The following is a 17413-nucleotide window of genomic DNA, read 5'->3' on the forward strand; positions in this document are numbered from 1 at the left end:
AGACACTTGAACATATAGAAAACAGAAAAACTGCTTCTTTTTGTACGTGTAGTCACAAAGAAATACCTCATATGGAGACCCGAGAACCAGGAAAAATGTTGCCAAAGCACAAATGGGCTACTATTGTCCAATTTGGGGAAAACCTGGCTTGGAAATGCCTTGTCAGTCCACAGGAAAACAATTAAATGGAGTTTAAAAAGAGGAACATGATGTTCACGCTTCCTTGCTGTGTGACCCGGGCAAGTCACTTAACTTCTCTGGGCTTCAGTTTCCTCAACTGCAAAATGGGGATTCAATATCTGTTCTCCTTCCTACTTAGATTGCGAGCCCCAAGAAGGACAGAGTCTATGTCCAACCTGACCAGCTTGTATCTATCCCAGCACCTAGAACAGTGCTTGACACACAGTAAATGCTTAACAAATGTAACAATGATAAAAATAATGATAAAAGGAGGGTTTTGAGAAACCATGCTCACCTAGTGTCTGCTAACTATGTGAGTGAGGAAATTGTTGGAATCATATTCTAGCCACTGCAAATCTATGGTGAGCAGATCAGAGAAGTCATTGGGGACATATTTAGAATTTGAGAAGAAAGAGTAAGAAAAGACTGGTAATGGAAGGAAAATGTTCAACAGTTTTCTCTTTAATAGTCATCTTTCTTGTGGTAACGGTTATCTCACTACTTGCCCTCCTTCCCTGTTCAGTTAGAGAGTGGACAGCCCTCTGCTCTACATGCAGAGTTCCTTTGGTTGCACATAAAGCAACATATACACTATAATTTCCACTATTTTTACTCATTTTCTGATTTTGACACAATCTTTAGGAGCCATCCAGTATCCATAAATCTGAAAACACTTACAGAGGCAATCTTGGGGGTAAAATGCCCAACTCTAACAAAATGTGGACCCATTTCTCAAGTTACTTTCTATCAAGTAGGAACAATATCATTTATCACCTTGCGATTTCTTGGCAACACATTTGCTTTGAGGTAGTGTGCCCAGAAAAAAATTCAAAACAGGGTATGTTCTAAATAGGTTCAATATTAGACTCAGGAGGGATTACCTAATATTCTATGTTTTATTTTTCGTTCTTTTGAGTGAAAAGTTAACATCCTGAGTAAAATCCGAGTTTCAAATCGTTTGTTTTTTAAACATCGGGACTGAGTATTGGCAAACGTTCTTTCCTGCAAGGTAGGCAATCAAAGGAGAGGAGGCTCGGTGACCTTCTGGGTCACAACTAGCTGTGTTTCTTTTCTTGGCTTACCTGTAGATGGTGTTATCCTCTTTGCTGGCTATAGACTTTAAGTCTGTGAGCTGGAGGAAGTGGTCATGGAAATAATGAAGGTGTAATATACACACCAGCAAGAAGGAGGTTGGGATAAAGATGCGAGTGAACAGCTCAGTCACAGTAAATTTTTTCAAACCGAGATCCTCTAATCTGGAAAGGAAAGCGAGGGACTAAATTAGCAATTTAAAAGAAATCCTGCCATGTCTCTGACCTACCTCATCCTCCAGATCTTGCCAGAGAATCTTATATTGAAAAACACTTTGTTAACCCCCATGGCACGTGGCACGTTTGGAGTACGGTCAGTTTCAGTTAGTCTGAGCAGTTAACTAAGACTTAGAATGGATGAGCAGTCAGTATTGCATAATTATACAGAAGTCAAAGTAAATTTCCCCCAGATTCCCCAGAGAAGGTTTGTGAGGAGTCTAGGGACTGCACAGCGGACCTTGGCAGCATGAAGTAGTTGTTCAGTCGTATTAATTGAGTGCTTTCTGTGTGCAGAGCACTGTACTAAGTGCTCAGGAGAGTATAATATAATAATATAACAGACACATTCCTTGCCCACAGCGAGCTTACAATCTAGAGGGGGAACGAGGTGTAGAGGAAAGAATGCAGGATTGCGTTAAGGAGACCTGGGTTCTATTTCTAGTTATTGTAGTGGCTTGGAACATAGCATGTGCTAAACAAAAGTAATAACAATAATTGTGGTATTTGTTAAGCGTTTACTATGTGCCAGACACTGTACTAAGCACTGGGGCAGATACAAGATAATTGGATTGGACACAGTCCCCACCCCACATGGGGCTCACAGTCTGAACAGAGGTAGCAAGATTTAATCCCCATTTTACAGATGAGAAAACTGAGGCACAGAGAAGTTAAATGACTTTCCCAAGGTCACATAAAAGACAAGTGATGGAGCCGAGATCAGAACCCAGGTCCTCTGTCTCCCAGGCCCAGGGTCTTTCCACAAGGCTATACTCCATTAATGAATCACTGATAGGATTTGTCAATTAGTGACTTTTATATAGGACGCTAAGAACTGAAAGTATCGTGGATGTTGAGGTGAAGCTGTTGTAGTTCAGACATGGAGACACATTGGACAGTTCTGCCTAACGTAACGGAGTGTCAGAAAAACTCGGCTAAAAAGTCTTTATGTACAGGTATCCGCATCTAGATTGTCAATAGTAAATAGTACAAAAACCAACCAGGCAATTTGCAAGTTAGGACAGAAAGTTCACAAATGCCTTCCATTTGGCCACCAATATTTCAAGATGTTACATGCTTCCAAGGAGAAGATGAGACATATTTTGTGTCTGCAGTATTTTTCATCACTTTCCCCCATTAAACCAAAGCAAAGTACTCACTTTCTTATATCCAGCCCTGTCATATTCGACCAGAGTCCAGGGAATGATTCAAATTGATATGTGTATATGAAGATAAGCACCAGCATTGTGTAAACCACCACTGACATCCAAAAATACTTAAGCATTTTCCTCCACCATTCATAGTGCACCTGGGAAACAGACATAAGAGGAAAAAGAGCAAACAGACCAACTATAGAACTAGTCACTGAAAATCCAGATGGCCAACCCAGATGGCTGCATTTACAGACTGATGAAAAAAATCACTTCACTGTTAGTCTCTCCACTCTACCCATGAGTGAATAAGGGACATCAGACCATCTCTCAAGAAGTAACCGAGGAATGGATTAGTAGCCACAAATCTATCAGATAAGGGGACATTTCATTTGACCATCAATGTTGCTGTCAGTCCTCTGAGAGGGCCTCACATTGAAAACTTGCTTTGATTGTTTTTTATTTTCAAGGATTCTTTGTCTGGCTACGACCCTTTTGGGGACAGAATGTGTCTATGTGCCTAGTGCACAGCTCTTCACAGAGTAAGTGTTCAATTAATACCTTGGATTGATTGATTAATGACCAATTTGAGAGAAATCTTGACCACGATGCTCTCTTCAAGAACTACTGGAAACCTAATGAGAAATCTTCTTCCGAAGCTTTCAGGTTTCAGGAAGATTAATCACACCCTGGTGAAGCAGCGAAGCCATTTCTAGGGCTTATTGGGACCGGATTTTGTGCCATCCCACTACCGTGACTTGTACTCTGTCCACAGTCAATCCATGGATGGTATTTACTGACCACTTACTGTGTGCACTTGAGAGAGTATGCTACAATATGAGTTCATTCGACATGATCCTGCCCAGCAGGAGCTTACAGTCTAAAGGACTTAGTCCATGAACATTTTCCAACCGGGCTATGAAATTTCTTGGAATTGATAGGAGGGGAGGCATCTATTACTCACCTGATACAGAGCCACACAAAACAGGAACAGCACCATATAGATGATTTTGTACATCACAATTCTCCCCTCGAAGCTGACAAAGAAGAACATCCCTCCACAGACATAAATCCAGTATTTAATAAACAAGGCCATAACCAATTTCCCAAGGACTTTCATAATATCCTGGTCATCTTCATCTTCTTCTTCCTCCTCCTTCTTCTTCTTCCTCTTTTTCTCCTCATCTTCTTCCTTCTCTTCCTGTTCAGCTTCTCCTTCCACTTGTATCTCTTGAAGTTCTTCGTCTTGAAAAAACAAAAACAAATGGCTCTCTCAATACGATCCCTCTTGGACCCAGAATTTAGACAAATCAACAGATGACCATCCCAGCTCTGGGCCAGAAGGCAGACTTTATCTCCCAGTAACTGTAAGGGTCTCTGGAGCCCCCCAAAAGGTCATGCAAACATTTGTGATGAACCTGAGGGTCTGAAAAGCTACAGTGGATCTTGAGGGAACCCCGTGGTTCCCAGCGCTTAGGACAGTGCCTGGCACATGGTAAGCACTTAACAAATATCATAATCATTCTCAAAATGAGTTAGCAATTGTGGATAGCTACACCTTTCTCTTCTCTCCTCCACCAAACTAAGCTAAATAAACTCATTTCTCCATTCATCACAAATCTCCTTCTCACACTCCAGCCACTCTAGAGCCCCCAATTGAAATACTAGATCCTTTGACTTTAACCCTCCAACTCCCAGGGCACAAAAAACAGATGTTTTACCTTTTTCCTCAGTTTCCAGACTTCCAATCTTAACCTCCGATAAAGAAGCTTCTTTGAGCTGGAGGGCTTTTTGCTCTGTGAGGTGCTGCCTTAGCAGGAGCCAGAAAGTAAGGGCGAAGAGAATCTGAAAGCATGAAGTAAGCAAAACTAAACACATGTCTGGAACTGACCATGCTTTCAACAGCTACAGCTGAGCTTTTTTAAATGGCCCTTGACAGCATTTTCCCCCTTTTCTGAGAAAAGGGGTAATGGCAGCATTAACGGTGTCTGAATATGGAGGGAAGGGCTCTCCCCCACTGAATCGCATAAAGAGAAAGTTAGTTTTCCCAGGCTTCTTTCCTACCAATATAAGTACATTTGCCTTTGAGAGCCAATGGTGGACTCAACCTGGCCCAACACCCTGAAGAACACATAATCAGTGTACACAGATTTTACAACTTTATTGTCCTTTTGCCCCGTCAAATATCGATTTTCCAATAAGGAGTTTGTCCTTGGTGTATTTCTTCTCCTCATTCGGATATGCTCAGGGTCTTCAAAGGAGAGTAGACTTTTCACCCATCCCTCTTTACACACTGCATTTTTTTGAATTGGAGCATATGATAGATGGAATTTCTAAGTGCATTCCAGCCAATAGTCTTCATTATCATCTTAATCATTCTTCCATAGAAGAAACATGAATCGCATGCCTACATTCTGGAATCACTGACTTTGCAGGAGGGAAGAGAAGAGGGAGGACAATGATGACAATGTCCATGTGGGTTCTGAGAGTCTGAGAGTCATTGTCCATGCCCAGTCAGTCCTATTGGGAAGGAAATCCTGGAAAGGGATGGAGGGGATAATTTTGAGGAATCATGCTGTTCCTCACAATTCTTGTTACATGATGGAAGGGGAACTCAGAGTGTTCACTGTTGGCTGCTGCTTAAATTCCTATGGCTGAGCACTAATAATAAGAAGCATTGTAAAATAATAAAAATTATTATTTCTATTATTAGTAGCATTATTTGCGGTATTTGTTAACTGCTTAGTCAGTGTCTGCTACAACACAATGAGGTTGGACACAGTCCCTGTCCCATACAGTGCTCACAGTTTAAATGGGAGAAAGAATAGGTATATTAAATCCTGAATTGAATCCCAGGGTCACACACTACACAAGTGACAGAGCCAAGATTGGAACCCGTGTCCTCTGACTCCCAGGACTATGCACTGGCACTATGGGGAGGAATAGCAGAAGAAAATGGGGATGGCCAGGACATTAGTAAAACGTGAGTTGGGCCCACAGTTCTAGGAAATCCATTTCTAATCCATTTCTAAGGTTGGCATTTAGCTGTATTCATTTCCAGAAAACACTTTTCACCAACACAATACAGCTTCCAATGTTTGTGGCTTGGTCTGTAGGTCTAAATCACTCCATTAACCACATAAGGCCGTGTTCCAGATATCTGCTAGTTTTAGATAAGATAGTCTGCAATGGATACTCTGCTTAGAGATGCAGCATGGTCAGTGGAAAAGAGCCTGGGCTTTGGAGTCAGAGGTCATGGGTTCAAATCCCGGCTCTGCCAATTGTCAGCTGTGTGACTCTGGGCAAGTCACTTAACTTCTCTGGGCCTCAGTTCCCTCATCTGTAAAATGGGAATGGGAATGGGAATGAAGACTGTGAGCCCCCCGTGGGACAACCTGATCACCTTGTAACCTCCGCAGCACTTAGAACAGTGCTTTGCACATAGTAAGGGCTCAATAAATGCCATTATTAATTAATTAATTAATTAAGTCATCAATGCGGATTGTTGGAGAGTTATGTACTGCCAAATCAAGTTAGTTAGCTGAGGTGTATATTAAATGCTTACTGAATGCTGAGCACTGAGGTGGACGGAATATTCTAGACTGTGAGCCCGCTGTTGGGTAGGGACCGTCTCTGTATGTTGCCAACTTGTACTTCCCAAGCGCTTAGTATAGTGCTCTGCACACAGTAAGCGCTCAACAAATATGATTGAATGAATGAATGAATGAATAATGGGATCAGCTTCCTAATCTCAGGCATATGTGAAACAGTGTTCCAGCCGGGAAGGCCACTTGCTTCCCCCAAATCACAACTTACACCAACTCCACCTGGGCCACTAATTGCTTCCCTACACAATTCTTGGCACTCTGAGCCATACCAATCTATCAGCATCCTGTAGTTATTTTTAGACTGTGAGCCCATGTTGGGTAGGGACTGTCTCTATATGTTGCCAACTTGTACTTCCCAAGCACTTAGTACAGTGCTCTGCACACAGTAAGTGCTCAATAAATATGATTGATTGATTGATAGCAACCCTCTGCCCTTGGTGGGTATGAATATTGGCATGAAAATTCGATTTATTTTGATTTTAACACTTTAAACAGTTTTATGTCTGTCTCCTCTGTTAGAGTGTAAAGTTCTGGTCAATCAGATAATTCTCCAAAAGCACTTATTGAGTGTTTACCCTGGGCAGAGCACTATAATAAGCACCTGGGAGAGTGCAACAAGGTTCAAAGCTATGTCTACAAGTGGAGAGGGAGGGTGTAAATACCTAAATCCTTAAGGGATGAGAACTCAAGGGCATAAGTCACGCAGTAGAGGGTGAGGGATAAGGTGAGGAAATGAGAGAGTAATAATGGAGTACTTCTTGGAGGAGATGTGATTTTGGTGGGACTTTGAAGATGGGGTGAGTAGTGGGTTGCGGGACTGAAAGGAGGGAGTTCCGGGCAGAAGGAAGGGCATTAGCATGGTATCAACAGTGAGGGAGATGAGGGTGAGACAAAATGAGTAGGTTGATGTTGGAGGAGCAAAGCGTGTGGGCTGAGTTATAGTGGGAGAGGAGAGGGAGTAAATGGGGACAGAGCTTATTGAATATCTTAAAGTCCATGATCAAGAGGTGTGGACAGGGAATGTGTTGGGTGCTTTGTTTTCACTTTCCCAAATGCTCAGTACAGTGTACTACATGCAAGGGGGGCTCAATAAATAGCATTACTAGCATAATTCCTCCTCCTCCTCTTACCTTGGAGGCCAGCTCGCCAGGGTCCTTCTTTACCACAAATCCCGGGACATTCTTGATGTCGGCATCAAAGCTCCATATGTACTGTAGCATCAACAGAAGGTCCCCATAGAAGACCATGAACGGGGAACTAATCATGGCATATTTCCTGCGGTTCCGAATCATCCAGAGGGTGCAAGACCAGATCAGCAACACAAACGTCAGCCAGCTGTGATATGTAATACTCCATGCCTCAGGAGGGAAGGAAGGGAAAAGGAAAACAGAGGTCAGTAGCTTGTGAGCCATCTCCCCTCCCAGCAAGTTAAACTCATGGAAAGTAGTAGGAGACGGATGACGGCCATGGGGTTGAGAGCTGTGGAAAGCAGAGAAGGAGTTTTCAGGCTCTCTACCTGTGTATGTGTCTACCTGTGTGTGTGTATCCTATTTTGTTTGATGGGAATCAATCAGTCTATCAATCAGTCATATTTATTGAGCACTTACTGTGTGCAGAGAACTGTACTAAGTGTTTTTAGGAGAGTACAATCTAATAGAGTTCATAGAGACGATCCCTACCCACAACAAGCTTACTGCCTAGAGAGGGATACAGACCGCATAAATCAATAAAGTGGAAAGAGCATGGGCTGGGGAGCCAGAAGTCATGGGTTCCAATCCCTGCTCCACCACTTGTCAGCTGTGTGACCTTGGGCAAGTGACTTAACTTCTCTGGGCCTCAGTTCCCTCATCTGTAAAATAGGGGTGAAGACTGTGAGCCCCACGTGGGATAACCTGATTACCTTGTATCTACTCCAGGGCTTAGAACAGTGCTTGGCACATTCATTCATTCATTCAATCATGTTTATTGAGCGCTTACTGTGTGCACAGCACTGTACTAAGCACTTGGGAAGTACAAGTTTGCAACATATAGAGATGGTCCCTAACCAATAGCAGGCTCACAGTCTAGAAGGGGGAGACAGACAACAAAACTAAACATATAAACCAAATAAATAGAATAAATATGTACAAGTAAAATAAATAAATAAATAGAGTAACAACTATGTACAAACATATATACATATTTACAGGTGCTGTGGGGAGGGGAAGGAGGTAAGGCGGGGAAGATCAATCAATCAATCAATCAATCGTATTTATTGAGCACTTACTGTGTGCAGAGCACTGTACTAAGCGCTTTGGAAGTACAAGTTGGCAACATATAGAGACAGTCCCTACCCAACAGTGGGATTACAGTCTAAAAGGGGGAGACAGAGAACAAAACCAAACATACTAACAAAATAAAATAAATAGAATAGATATGTACAAGTAAAATAGAGTAATAAATATGTACAAACTTATATACATGATGGGGAGGGGGAGTAGGGGGAGAGGAAGGAGGGGGCTCAGTTTGGGAAGGCACATAGTAAGCACTTAACAGATACCAACATTATTATTATTGCATATCCCTGCGTGCTATGGAGCTGAGGCTGGGGTGAATAAAGGGTGCAAATTCAAGTGGAACGGTGACACAGACGAGAGTGGGAAAAGAGGAAATGAGGACTTAATCAGGGAAGGCCTCTTGGAGATGTGCTCTTAATTAAGAGGTTATGTTGGGTCCCCATTGTCTTATGCCATTGTGACACCACGGACACATCTTTCCCAGAACACCCTGCCCTCCAACTGCAATCATTCTGGTAGTGTAGCCACAGAGTTTTCTTGGTAAAAATACGCAAGTGGTTTACCATTCAATCAATTGTATTTATTGAGCGCTAACTGCGTGCAGAGCACTGTACTAAGCACTTAATTGTACCATTGCCACCTTACGCTGAGTAAAGTGCAGTCTCTGCCCTCGACTCTCTCCCATACTGCTGCTGCCCAGCAAGGGTGAGTTTTGACTTGTAGCAGACTGCCTTCCACCTTCTAACCCCAGTCCAAGCTAGGGATGGAATGGGTAGGCCTCAGCTTAACTCTCCCTCCTGTAGTCGAGACTGGTTGAGTAATGCAAACTCTCATTCTTTCATTCATTCAATCGAATTTATTGAGCACTTACTGTGTGCAGAGTTCTGTACTAAGGTGAGACCCTGAGAAGGTGTTGGTCCCCATGGGAATCTAATATATTTGCCAATTCAGAGTTTGGGCTCAGACTTTCTTCAGTCCCTTAGTGATACACAACATTCAGTCTGAACGGGTTTATACACCTTATCAGTTCCTTACTGGGTCATGCTCCTCACCCCTAAATACCCAATCTTGAAGGAATCAAAGGTTCGGGATACCTCTTTGGCATGTGTCCTCAATGGTATATACTGGAATGTCTCTTATACCACCCTGGTTAATACCAAAACCCCCCGTCAAATCTTAGATTTTGAAAGGCTAAGCCATTTATGAATTACTCAAATCAGAGTCTGCTCTTCCCTTCTCTGGCTTGCTGCATGACAACTTTTTGTTTCCTCCATATATCCCAGATTCTCCACCTCCTTTCCATCCCAATAGCAGGGATCTGGGATATCTGGGAGCTGGGATTATATTTTGGATAGACCCTGTATTCATTCATTCAATCATATTTATTGATCGCTTACTGTGTGCAGAGCACTGTATCAGCTGCCTCACTGATTTCCCTACCTCCAGCCTCCTCGGACTGTATGCCACCTGCTGTACAAATCACTTTCTTGAAATTTCATCTGGTCCACATCTCTATTCCTTTAAAATTGCCCATCTCCCTCCACATTAACAAAGCATTCCTCAAAAATGATTTCAAGGTTTTCAATTAGCTCTCCCCATCTTACATGCCATCCCTCTCCACCTCCTACAAAGCACCTCACACTCTTTTCTCCTAACAATAATAACAGCAATACTGGTATTTGATAAGTGCTTACTATGTGACAAGCATTGAACTAAGCACTGGGGAGTAATACAAGCAAATCAGGTTGAACAAAGTCCCTGTCCCACATTGGGCTCACAGTCTTAATCCCCATTTTATACGCAAGGTAACTGAGGCACAGAGAAGTGAAGTGACTTGCCTGAGGTCATACAGCAGACAAGTGATGGAGTCAGGATTAGAATCCATGACCTTCTGATTCCCAGGCCTGTGCTCTATCACTAGGTCATGCTGCTTCACAGTCTAGATGGAGAACAGTATTGAATCACCAATTTACAGATGAGGAAACTGAGACACAGAGAAGTTATCTGACTTGCCCAAAGTCACACAGCAGGCTAGAGGCAGACTCAGAACTAGAACTCAGATCCTCTGACTCCCTGGAACATACTGCTCCTCAAGCTAACTTCTAACTACCAGGCTCTCGAGTCTTCTGCCTCCCTTCTCTTACTCATGCTGTTTCCTCAGTCTGAAACCCCTGCCGCTTCCAAATCTGTCAGCTCTCCCCCACTTAAAAGTCCTCCTAAAATCCCACCTCTTCCAGAAAGCCTTTGCCAATTAATTCACAACACTCAAGTTACATAAAGATAACAGCCACCCTAAGAATATAAGTTTTATTCCTGTCCTCAGCACTTGGGAATACATATGATGATGATGATAATAATAATCATAATAACTGTATTTATTAAGTGCTTCTGGTTTCAGGCACTGTTCTAAGAGCTGGATAGACACAAGGGACTCATGTCAGACACAGTCCTTGTCCCACAAATGTTTCACAGTCTAAGTAGCAGGGAGAACAGGGATTGAATTCCCAGGATACAAATGATGAAACTGAGGAACAGAGAAGTGAAGTGATTCTCCCAAGGTCACACATCAGACAAGTGGTGAAGCCAGGATTAGGACTCATGTCCTCTGACTCCAAAACCTGTACTCTTTCCACCAGGCCATGTTACTCATCTATTTGTATTTGTACTGTATTTGCATTATCCCCTTTTCCCCAACTCCCTTTCCCTTGGATCTGTACCCTTTGAGCTTTTGTTATTCACCTCACCCTCAGCTTCTCAGTACTTATGTATTTGTTCTCTGTCTCCCCCTTTTACACTGTGAGCCCACTGTTGGGTAGGGACTGTCTCTATATGTTGCCAATTTGTACTTCCCAAGCGCTTAGTACAGTGCTCTGCACATAGTAAGCACTCAATAAATATGACTGATGATGATGATGATGATATATCTATCTGTATATATGTACGGATATATATACTCTTCAGGTCAGTTCTGGTTCAGTTCTGAGACCCCTTCTACTCTTCATCTACCCACTCCCTCTGCATCACCCTGACTCCCCCCCTTTTTTCATCACCCCCACCTCAGCCCCATTGCACTTATATAAATATCCATAATTTATTTATTTATTATAATAATAATAATTATGGTATTTGTTATGCGCTCACTATGTGCCAAGCACTGTTCTAAACACTGGGGTAGACACAAGGTAATCAGGTTGTCCCATGTGAGGCTCACAGTCTTAATCCCCATTTTATAGATGAGGTAACTGAGGCACAGAGAAGTGAAGTGACGTCCAAAGTCACACAGTTGACAAGTGGTGGAGCCGGGATTAGAATCCATGACCTCTGACTCCCAAGCCTGTGGTCTTTCCACTAAGCCATGCTGCTTCACTGCTTATATTTTAAAGTATAAATATAATAAATATATTTATTTATATTAATGTCTGTCCCCCCCACAGACTGCAAGCTCATTGTGGGCAGGGACTATGTCTGTCATACTGGTGACTGTGCTCTCCCAAGTGCTTAGTACAGTGCTCGGTACAGTAAGTGCTCAAAAATAGGACTGATCGATCGATTGATTATTACATGCAGAGCACTGTACTACATGCTTGTGAGACAGCAATACAACAGAGTTGGTAGGCAAGTTCCCTGTAGACAAGTTTATAGTCTAGAGGGGAGACAGACATTCATATAAATAATATATACATTTATTACATTTATATTACATATATATATATATATATATATATGTACATATATATGAGGTGTTGTGGGGCTGAGGGTGGGGCAAATGTCAAATGGCCCAAGGTCACAGATCAAAGTGCATAGATGACACAGAAGGGCTTAATCAGAGAAGGCCTCTTGGAGGAGATGTGACCTTAATAAGACTTTGGAGGTGGGGAGAGTGGTGGTCTGGTGCATATGGAGAGGAATAGGGTTCCAGGCTAGTCAGGGCACATGGAAAAGGCGTCAGCAGTGAGATTAGAAAGGGGCACAGTGAATAAACTGGTGCTACAGAAGCAAAGTGTCTGAGCTGAGCTGAAGTAGGAAATCATAGAGGCAGTGTTTAGACCAGTGCTTCAGCACTCAGAACAGTGCTTTGCTCATAGTAAGCACTTAATAAATGCCATCATTATTATTATTATTAACGTAGGAGGGGGCAAGCTGAGAGTGCTTCAAAGCCGATGATTAGGTGATTCTGTCTGATGCAAAAGTGGATGGGCAACAGATGGAGATGTGGGGAGACACGGGCTGAATGTTATTTAAGAAGAATGATCCATGCAGTAGGGTGACGTATGGACTGAAGAGGGGAGCAAAGCACTGTACTAAGCACTTGGAAAAGTACAATATAACTGACATATTCCTTGGCCTCAGTGTTTTGCCCTCAGTAGGTGTTCAATAAATACCATTGATCGATTGCTTATGGTTTGGGCATTAGCACCTGTGGGAGTGCTGCCAATTTAATTGAGTCTCCATGGTACCCAAAGCATAGTGATAAGAATAGCAGGGATGCCAAGAATGTAAAAACTCTGGTCCCTTCCCTGAGGAAGGGCCCAATTCATTCATTCATTCATTCATTCAATCGAATTTATTGAGCACTTACTGTGTGCCGAGCACCATACTAAGTGCTTGGAAAGTACAATTTGGCAACAGGTAGAGACAATCCCTACCCAACAACGGGCTCATAGTCCAATCTCCCTACTCTCTCCAAGCCCCACATCTACTCTCTCAAGAGGAGATCTGTCAGCCTGCTTTCAAATTTGATACCCAAACTTGTGTTCCTGACCCAATCTCTTCCCACCTAAAAATATTTCTCCCTTCCCTGCCCACCATTTTCAACACCTCACTCTCTGATTGTTCTTTCCCCATTAAAAACACCCTCGTGTAAAATAGCCTTCTCTGGACATCACTGCACCATCCAGCTACTGCCTCAACTTCATCCTTCCATATCGGCCCATCCTACTGTTCAACTGTGTTTACTTAAAGAAGAAAAATAAGTAGCTTTCATGGAATTTTTTTTCCTATTTCATCTTTAATTTTCCAGTGGTAAAATGTCCTCTACCTCAGTCGGTTCTGAAATTGTTTACTATGGGCCACTTGGGCATACTCTGTTAATTTCTGTATATTCACATTTTGAGAGCGTGGATAAACGTCTATCAGTTATTATGACAGTAGAGGTTCCTCCAGACCTCTGAGCCTGTCTGGGAGAATGTCAGCCACAGTAGGATATTTCACTTCACTGTGACTTCATCCAAATAACAAAAGGCACTATACAAGAACCAGAATCCCTATGATGGGTGTACTCCGATTAGCTTGTTTTGCTAGAAGGCTTTTTCTTTTAAACGGTGTCCAAAATTGTTATAAAAAGTGTGTTTCCTTAATATAAAAACATGGGCAGGTTGATTGGTCTGGGGAGAGAATGTAGCATCGGGTCATGGACCCTTAGTGTAAACTACATCTGGAATAAATGGAATCCTCAAAATCTGGTGCTCACTAGAATTCACACCATGTTCTGAGCAGTGTACTAAGCACGTGGGAGAATTCAGAGAATTAGAAGACCTGGTACCTGCTCTCAACTGTAAAATCTAGATTAAGTGGGACGAGTTTCACAGGTGAAATTTTATTGCCATGTGGCTTGTGGTTTTTCCAAAGCCGGAGTCAAAAGAGCATCTCTTTCATGATTCTCTAAATATTAACATTTGTCTCGAGTGACAACCAACCACAGTCCCATTTGAATTGAGAGGCACATAACTCCTTTCAGTCCTTAAATCCTGTCAGTTGTACCTTCACAACACCGCCAAAATCCGCCCCTTCCTCTCCATCCAAACTGCTACCACATTAAGGCAAGCACTTATCTTGCCTCCTTTCTGACCTCCCTGCCTCCTGTCTCTTTCCAATCCAGTCCATACTCAATTCTGCTGTCTGAATCATTTTCCTTCAAAAAAGTTCAGACCATGCTTCCCCACTCCTCAAGAAACTCCAGGGGTTACCCACCCATCTCTGCAATGAGCAAAATCACCTTTGGCTTTAAAGCACTTAACCTCCTTGCCCCTTCCTAGAGAAGCAGCATGGCTCAGTGGAAAAAGCATGGGCTTTGGAGTCAGAGGTAATGGGTTCAAATCCCAGCTCCGCCAATTCTCAGCTGTGTGACTTCAGGCAAGTCACAACTTCTCTGGGCTTCAGTTACCTCATCTGTAAAATGGGGATTAAGACTGTGAGCCCCACATGGGACAACCTGGTCACCTTGTAACCTCCCAGAGCTTAGAACAGTACTTTGCACTTAGTACTGGCTTAATAAATGCCATCATTATTATTATTATTATTCCTACCTCACCTTGCTGCCCTCCTATTACAAGCAGCCCACACACTTGGTTCCTCTGGTTCTAAGCTTCTCACTGTACCTCGATCTCATCTACCTTGCCACTGATCTCTCGCCCACATCTTACCTCTGGTCTGGAATGCCCTCCCTCCTCATATCAACAGACAATTGCTGTCCCCTACTTCAAAGTCTTATTGAAGGCAGATCTCCTCCAGAAAGCCTTCCCTGACTGAACCCTCCTCTCCTCTTCTCCCACTTCCTTCTGCACTGCTATTTGCTCCTTCATTCAATCTCCCTCCCATCTCCACAGCACATGTGTAAATATATGTAATTTATTTATCTACCTATTCATTTATTTATATTAATGTCTGCTTCCCTCTCTTGGCTGTGAGCTCACTGTGGACAGAGAACATTTCTGATGTTATATCATACTCTCCCAAGTGCTTTGCACACAGTAAGCACTAAATACTATTATTATTATTATTACCTCCAAGGAACTGACTCTCAGAATCACTCTTAGTTCTAGCTCCTCTTCTTTCCTCCCTGTCCACTTCCCCATCTAGGAAACCTAGACTTTTTGTTTCCTTTTCCTGCCTTTCCAGGGGGTGCTAGGCTGGATTGCAGGTTCAAAACCAATGGCAGTCTACAAAGAAAGTTGTTCTTGGGAGCTTCCAAAGGAAGAAAAACGGGGATTCATCTTGCCTTCCTCCACTCTGGGTCAGCTCTAGACTAGTGGAGTAATGTTTAGAGGACAAAAATCCAGGGAGTAAAAGCAGAAACACAAGCTATCCACTCACCCTAATCCTCTCAGTGGGTCTCTTTTAATTCTCTGTGGATTTTAGTGATCCCTCTTCTTCCCTCACAATCATCCTCTCCCTATAAAACAGAAAGGACCTAGAAATGCGATCTGATGATGTTCCAATAGACTTCACTCGTGGTGCCAGTCTCTCCAGACTATTGCTATGGTGGTTCAAAATAGGAATGATAATTGTGGTATTTGTTAAGTGCTTACTATGTGTCAGGCACTTTTCTATGCACCAGGGTGGATACAAGCTAGTCGGGGTGAACACAACCCCTGCCCCACATAGGGCTCACAGTTTTAATCCCCATTTTACAGATGAGGAAACTGAGGCACAGAGAAGAGAAGTGACTTGCCCAAGGTCACACAGCAGACAAGTGGAAGAGACGAAATTAGAACCCAGGTCCTTCTGACTTCTAGGCCTGTTCTCTAGCCTCTAAGCCCTGGTGTTTATTTCAGCCCAGAAGATATCAGAACTTCCCAAAGTAGAATTTAGTTTATATTAGATGTGGCTTCTCCAAATGTAAAAAGATACAGCAGGATGTCTCCAACATGAATTTTGGGTAAATTGTACTGATAATTCACAAGTGCATGAATGGAATGTATAAAATAAAATCAGTGAGAAATTAACCAGACAAAGCATTCTCTAGAGAGACAACCGAAAGATAATAAAATAGGAAGGAGAGGGTAGAATGAACACATGGGACAGAGTGAACTTTTACCCCTAATTTGCTTAGTTGCTGTTGACATACTTACCATCATTGCAATAAGGGCACAAATGTAACTTTGTTTCATAATAAATTGGAACACAGAAACCATCACATGAACTTTGACATTTTTTTTCTCCTCCTGGCTATCTTCTTCTTCATCCTCCTCTTCCTCCTCTTCCTCTTTTTTATCTAAGTACAAAAACATCTCATGGAACAACTCATAGTAGTATCGCAGGTAGTGAGATCAGGTGTGCAGTGGATTGTTCTCAGCTAATCAGGCAGATGAAGTATAATGGAGTTCTTTGGGCATGTATGGAGGAAAAACTAATGATAGATGGTTCCCCCAAACTTCAGTTTCTTTTTCACAGAAAAATCCCTGCTAATAATATGTGGTGCCTGGCCTGAGACTTGACAACCGCAGACTGAGCAAAGATTTTTTTTCCCCCTTCAAAACTGCCTCCCAAACATACCCTTGTCCCATGCAGCTCCAGCAAATGATTCAGAAATCAGGAAAACCCAATCTGATCCAACAACTTATTTTCTATGGTGGTCATAACTGCACTGAGCATGGGAACCCTGAGACAAATGCATCAAACATGCGGGATGAGGGACGCGCGTGCTCATAGCCAGGTTTGAAAAAAAGATGCAACCCATTCTGCTGTGAGGATGTTTCTGAATGCTTAAACTAAAGGATGGCAATAACTGATTGTCTTATATCTGTCCCAGCACTTAGTACAGTGCTTGTCACACAGTAAGTGCTTACCACATACTGTCATTATTACTGTTATTACCATGATAAGGAAAGAGTTGAAATATGAAATAAGCATCTGAGTTTGCCACTTGGATCTCACTGTGTTACCTGATGTTTCATCCGATGGCTCCCACTTGTACTGAGGGGTAGAGTATATGTCTGCTTTGGCTGGCCCGTTCTCAAGGGGGAGGCTGGGGTGGATGCTGTGGTAATCAACGGGATTCCCATTCACAGTAACCAGCAGGACCTGTGGTGAGGAGCAGTCAGGAGTCAGTCTTTTACAACAGCCCCCTGAGGAGAAGGGGGAAACCAGGTGTCCCCACTCATTTTCTGTCA

General features: G+C 42.7%; 1 protein-coding gene across 1 annotated transcript in view; it reads right to left on the reverse strand.

Moving 5' to 3' along the window:
• PIEZO2 (piezo type mechanosensitive ion channel component 2) overlaps nt 1-17413 on the reverse strand; it is a 546102-nt gene that overhangs the window by 118330 nt on the left and 410359 nt on the right. Inside the window, exons 11-17 of the mRNA XM_038746742.1 lie at nt 17186-17324; nt 16373-16515; nt 7377-7604; nt 4360-4483; nt 3603-3883; nt 2648-2796; nt 1263-1436 (exon numbers count right to left, since the gene is read on the reverse strand). Of these exons, the coding sequence (XP_038602670.1) occupies nt 1263-1436; nt 2648-2796; nt 3603-3883; nt 4360-4483; nt 7377-7604; nt 16373-16515; nt 17186-17324 (1238 nt within the window). The remainder of the gene's footprint in view (nt 1-1262; nt 1437-2647; nt 2797-3602; nt 3884-4359; nt 4484-7376; nt 7605-16372; nt 16516-17185; nt 17325-17413) is intronic.

This window comes from Tachyglossus aculeatus, chromosome 5, assembly GCF_015852505.1.
Source record: "Tachyglossus aculeatus isolate mTacAcu1 chromosome 5, mTacAcu1.pri, whole genome shotgun sequence".
Taxonomy (NCBI): domain Eukaryota; kingdom Metazoa; phylum Chordata; class Mammalia; order Monotremata; family Tachyglossidae; genus Tachyglossus; species Tachyglossus aculeatus.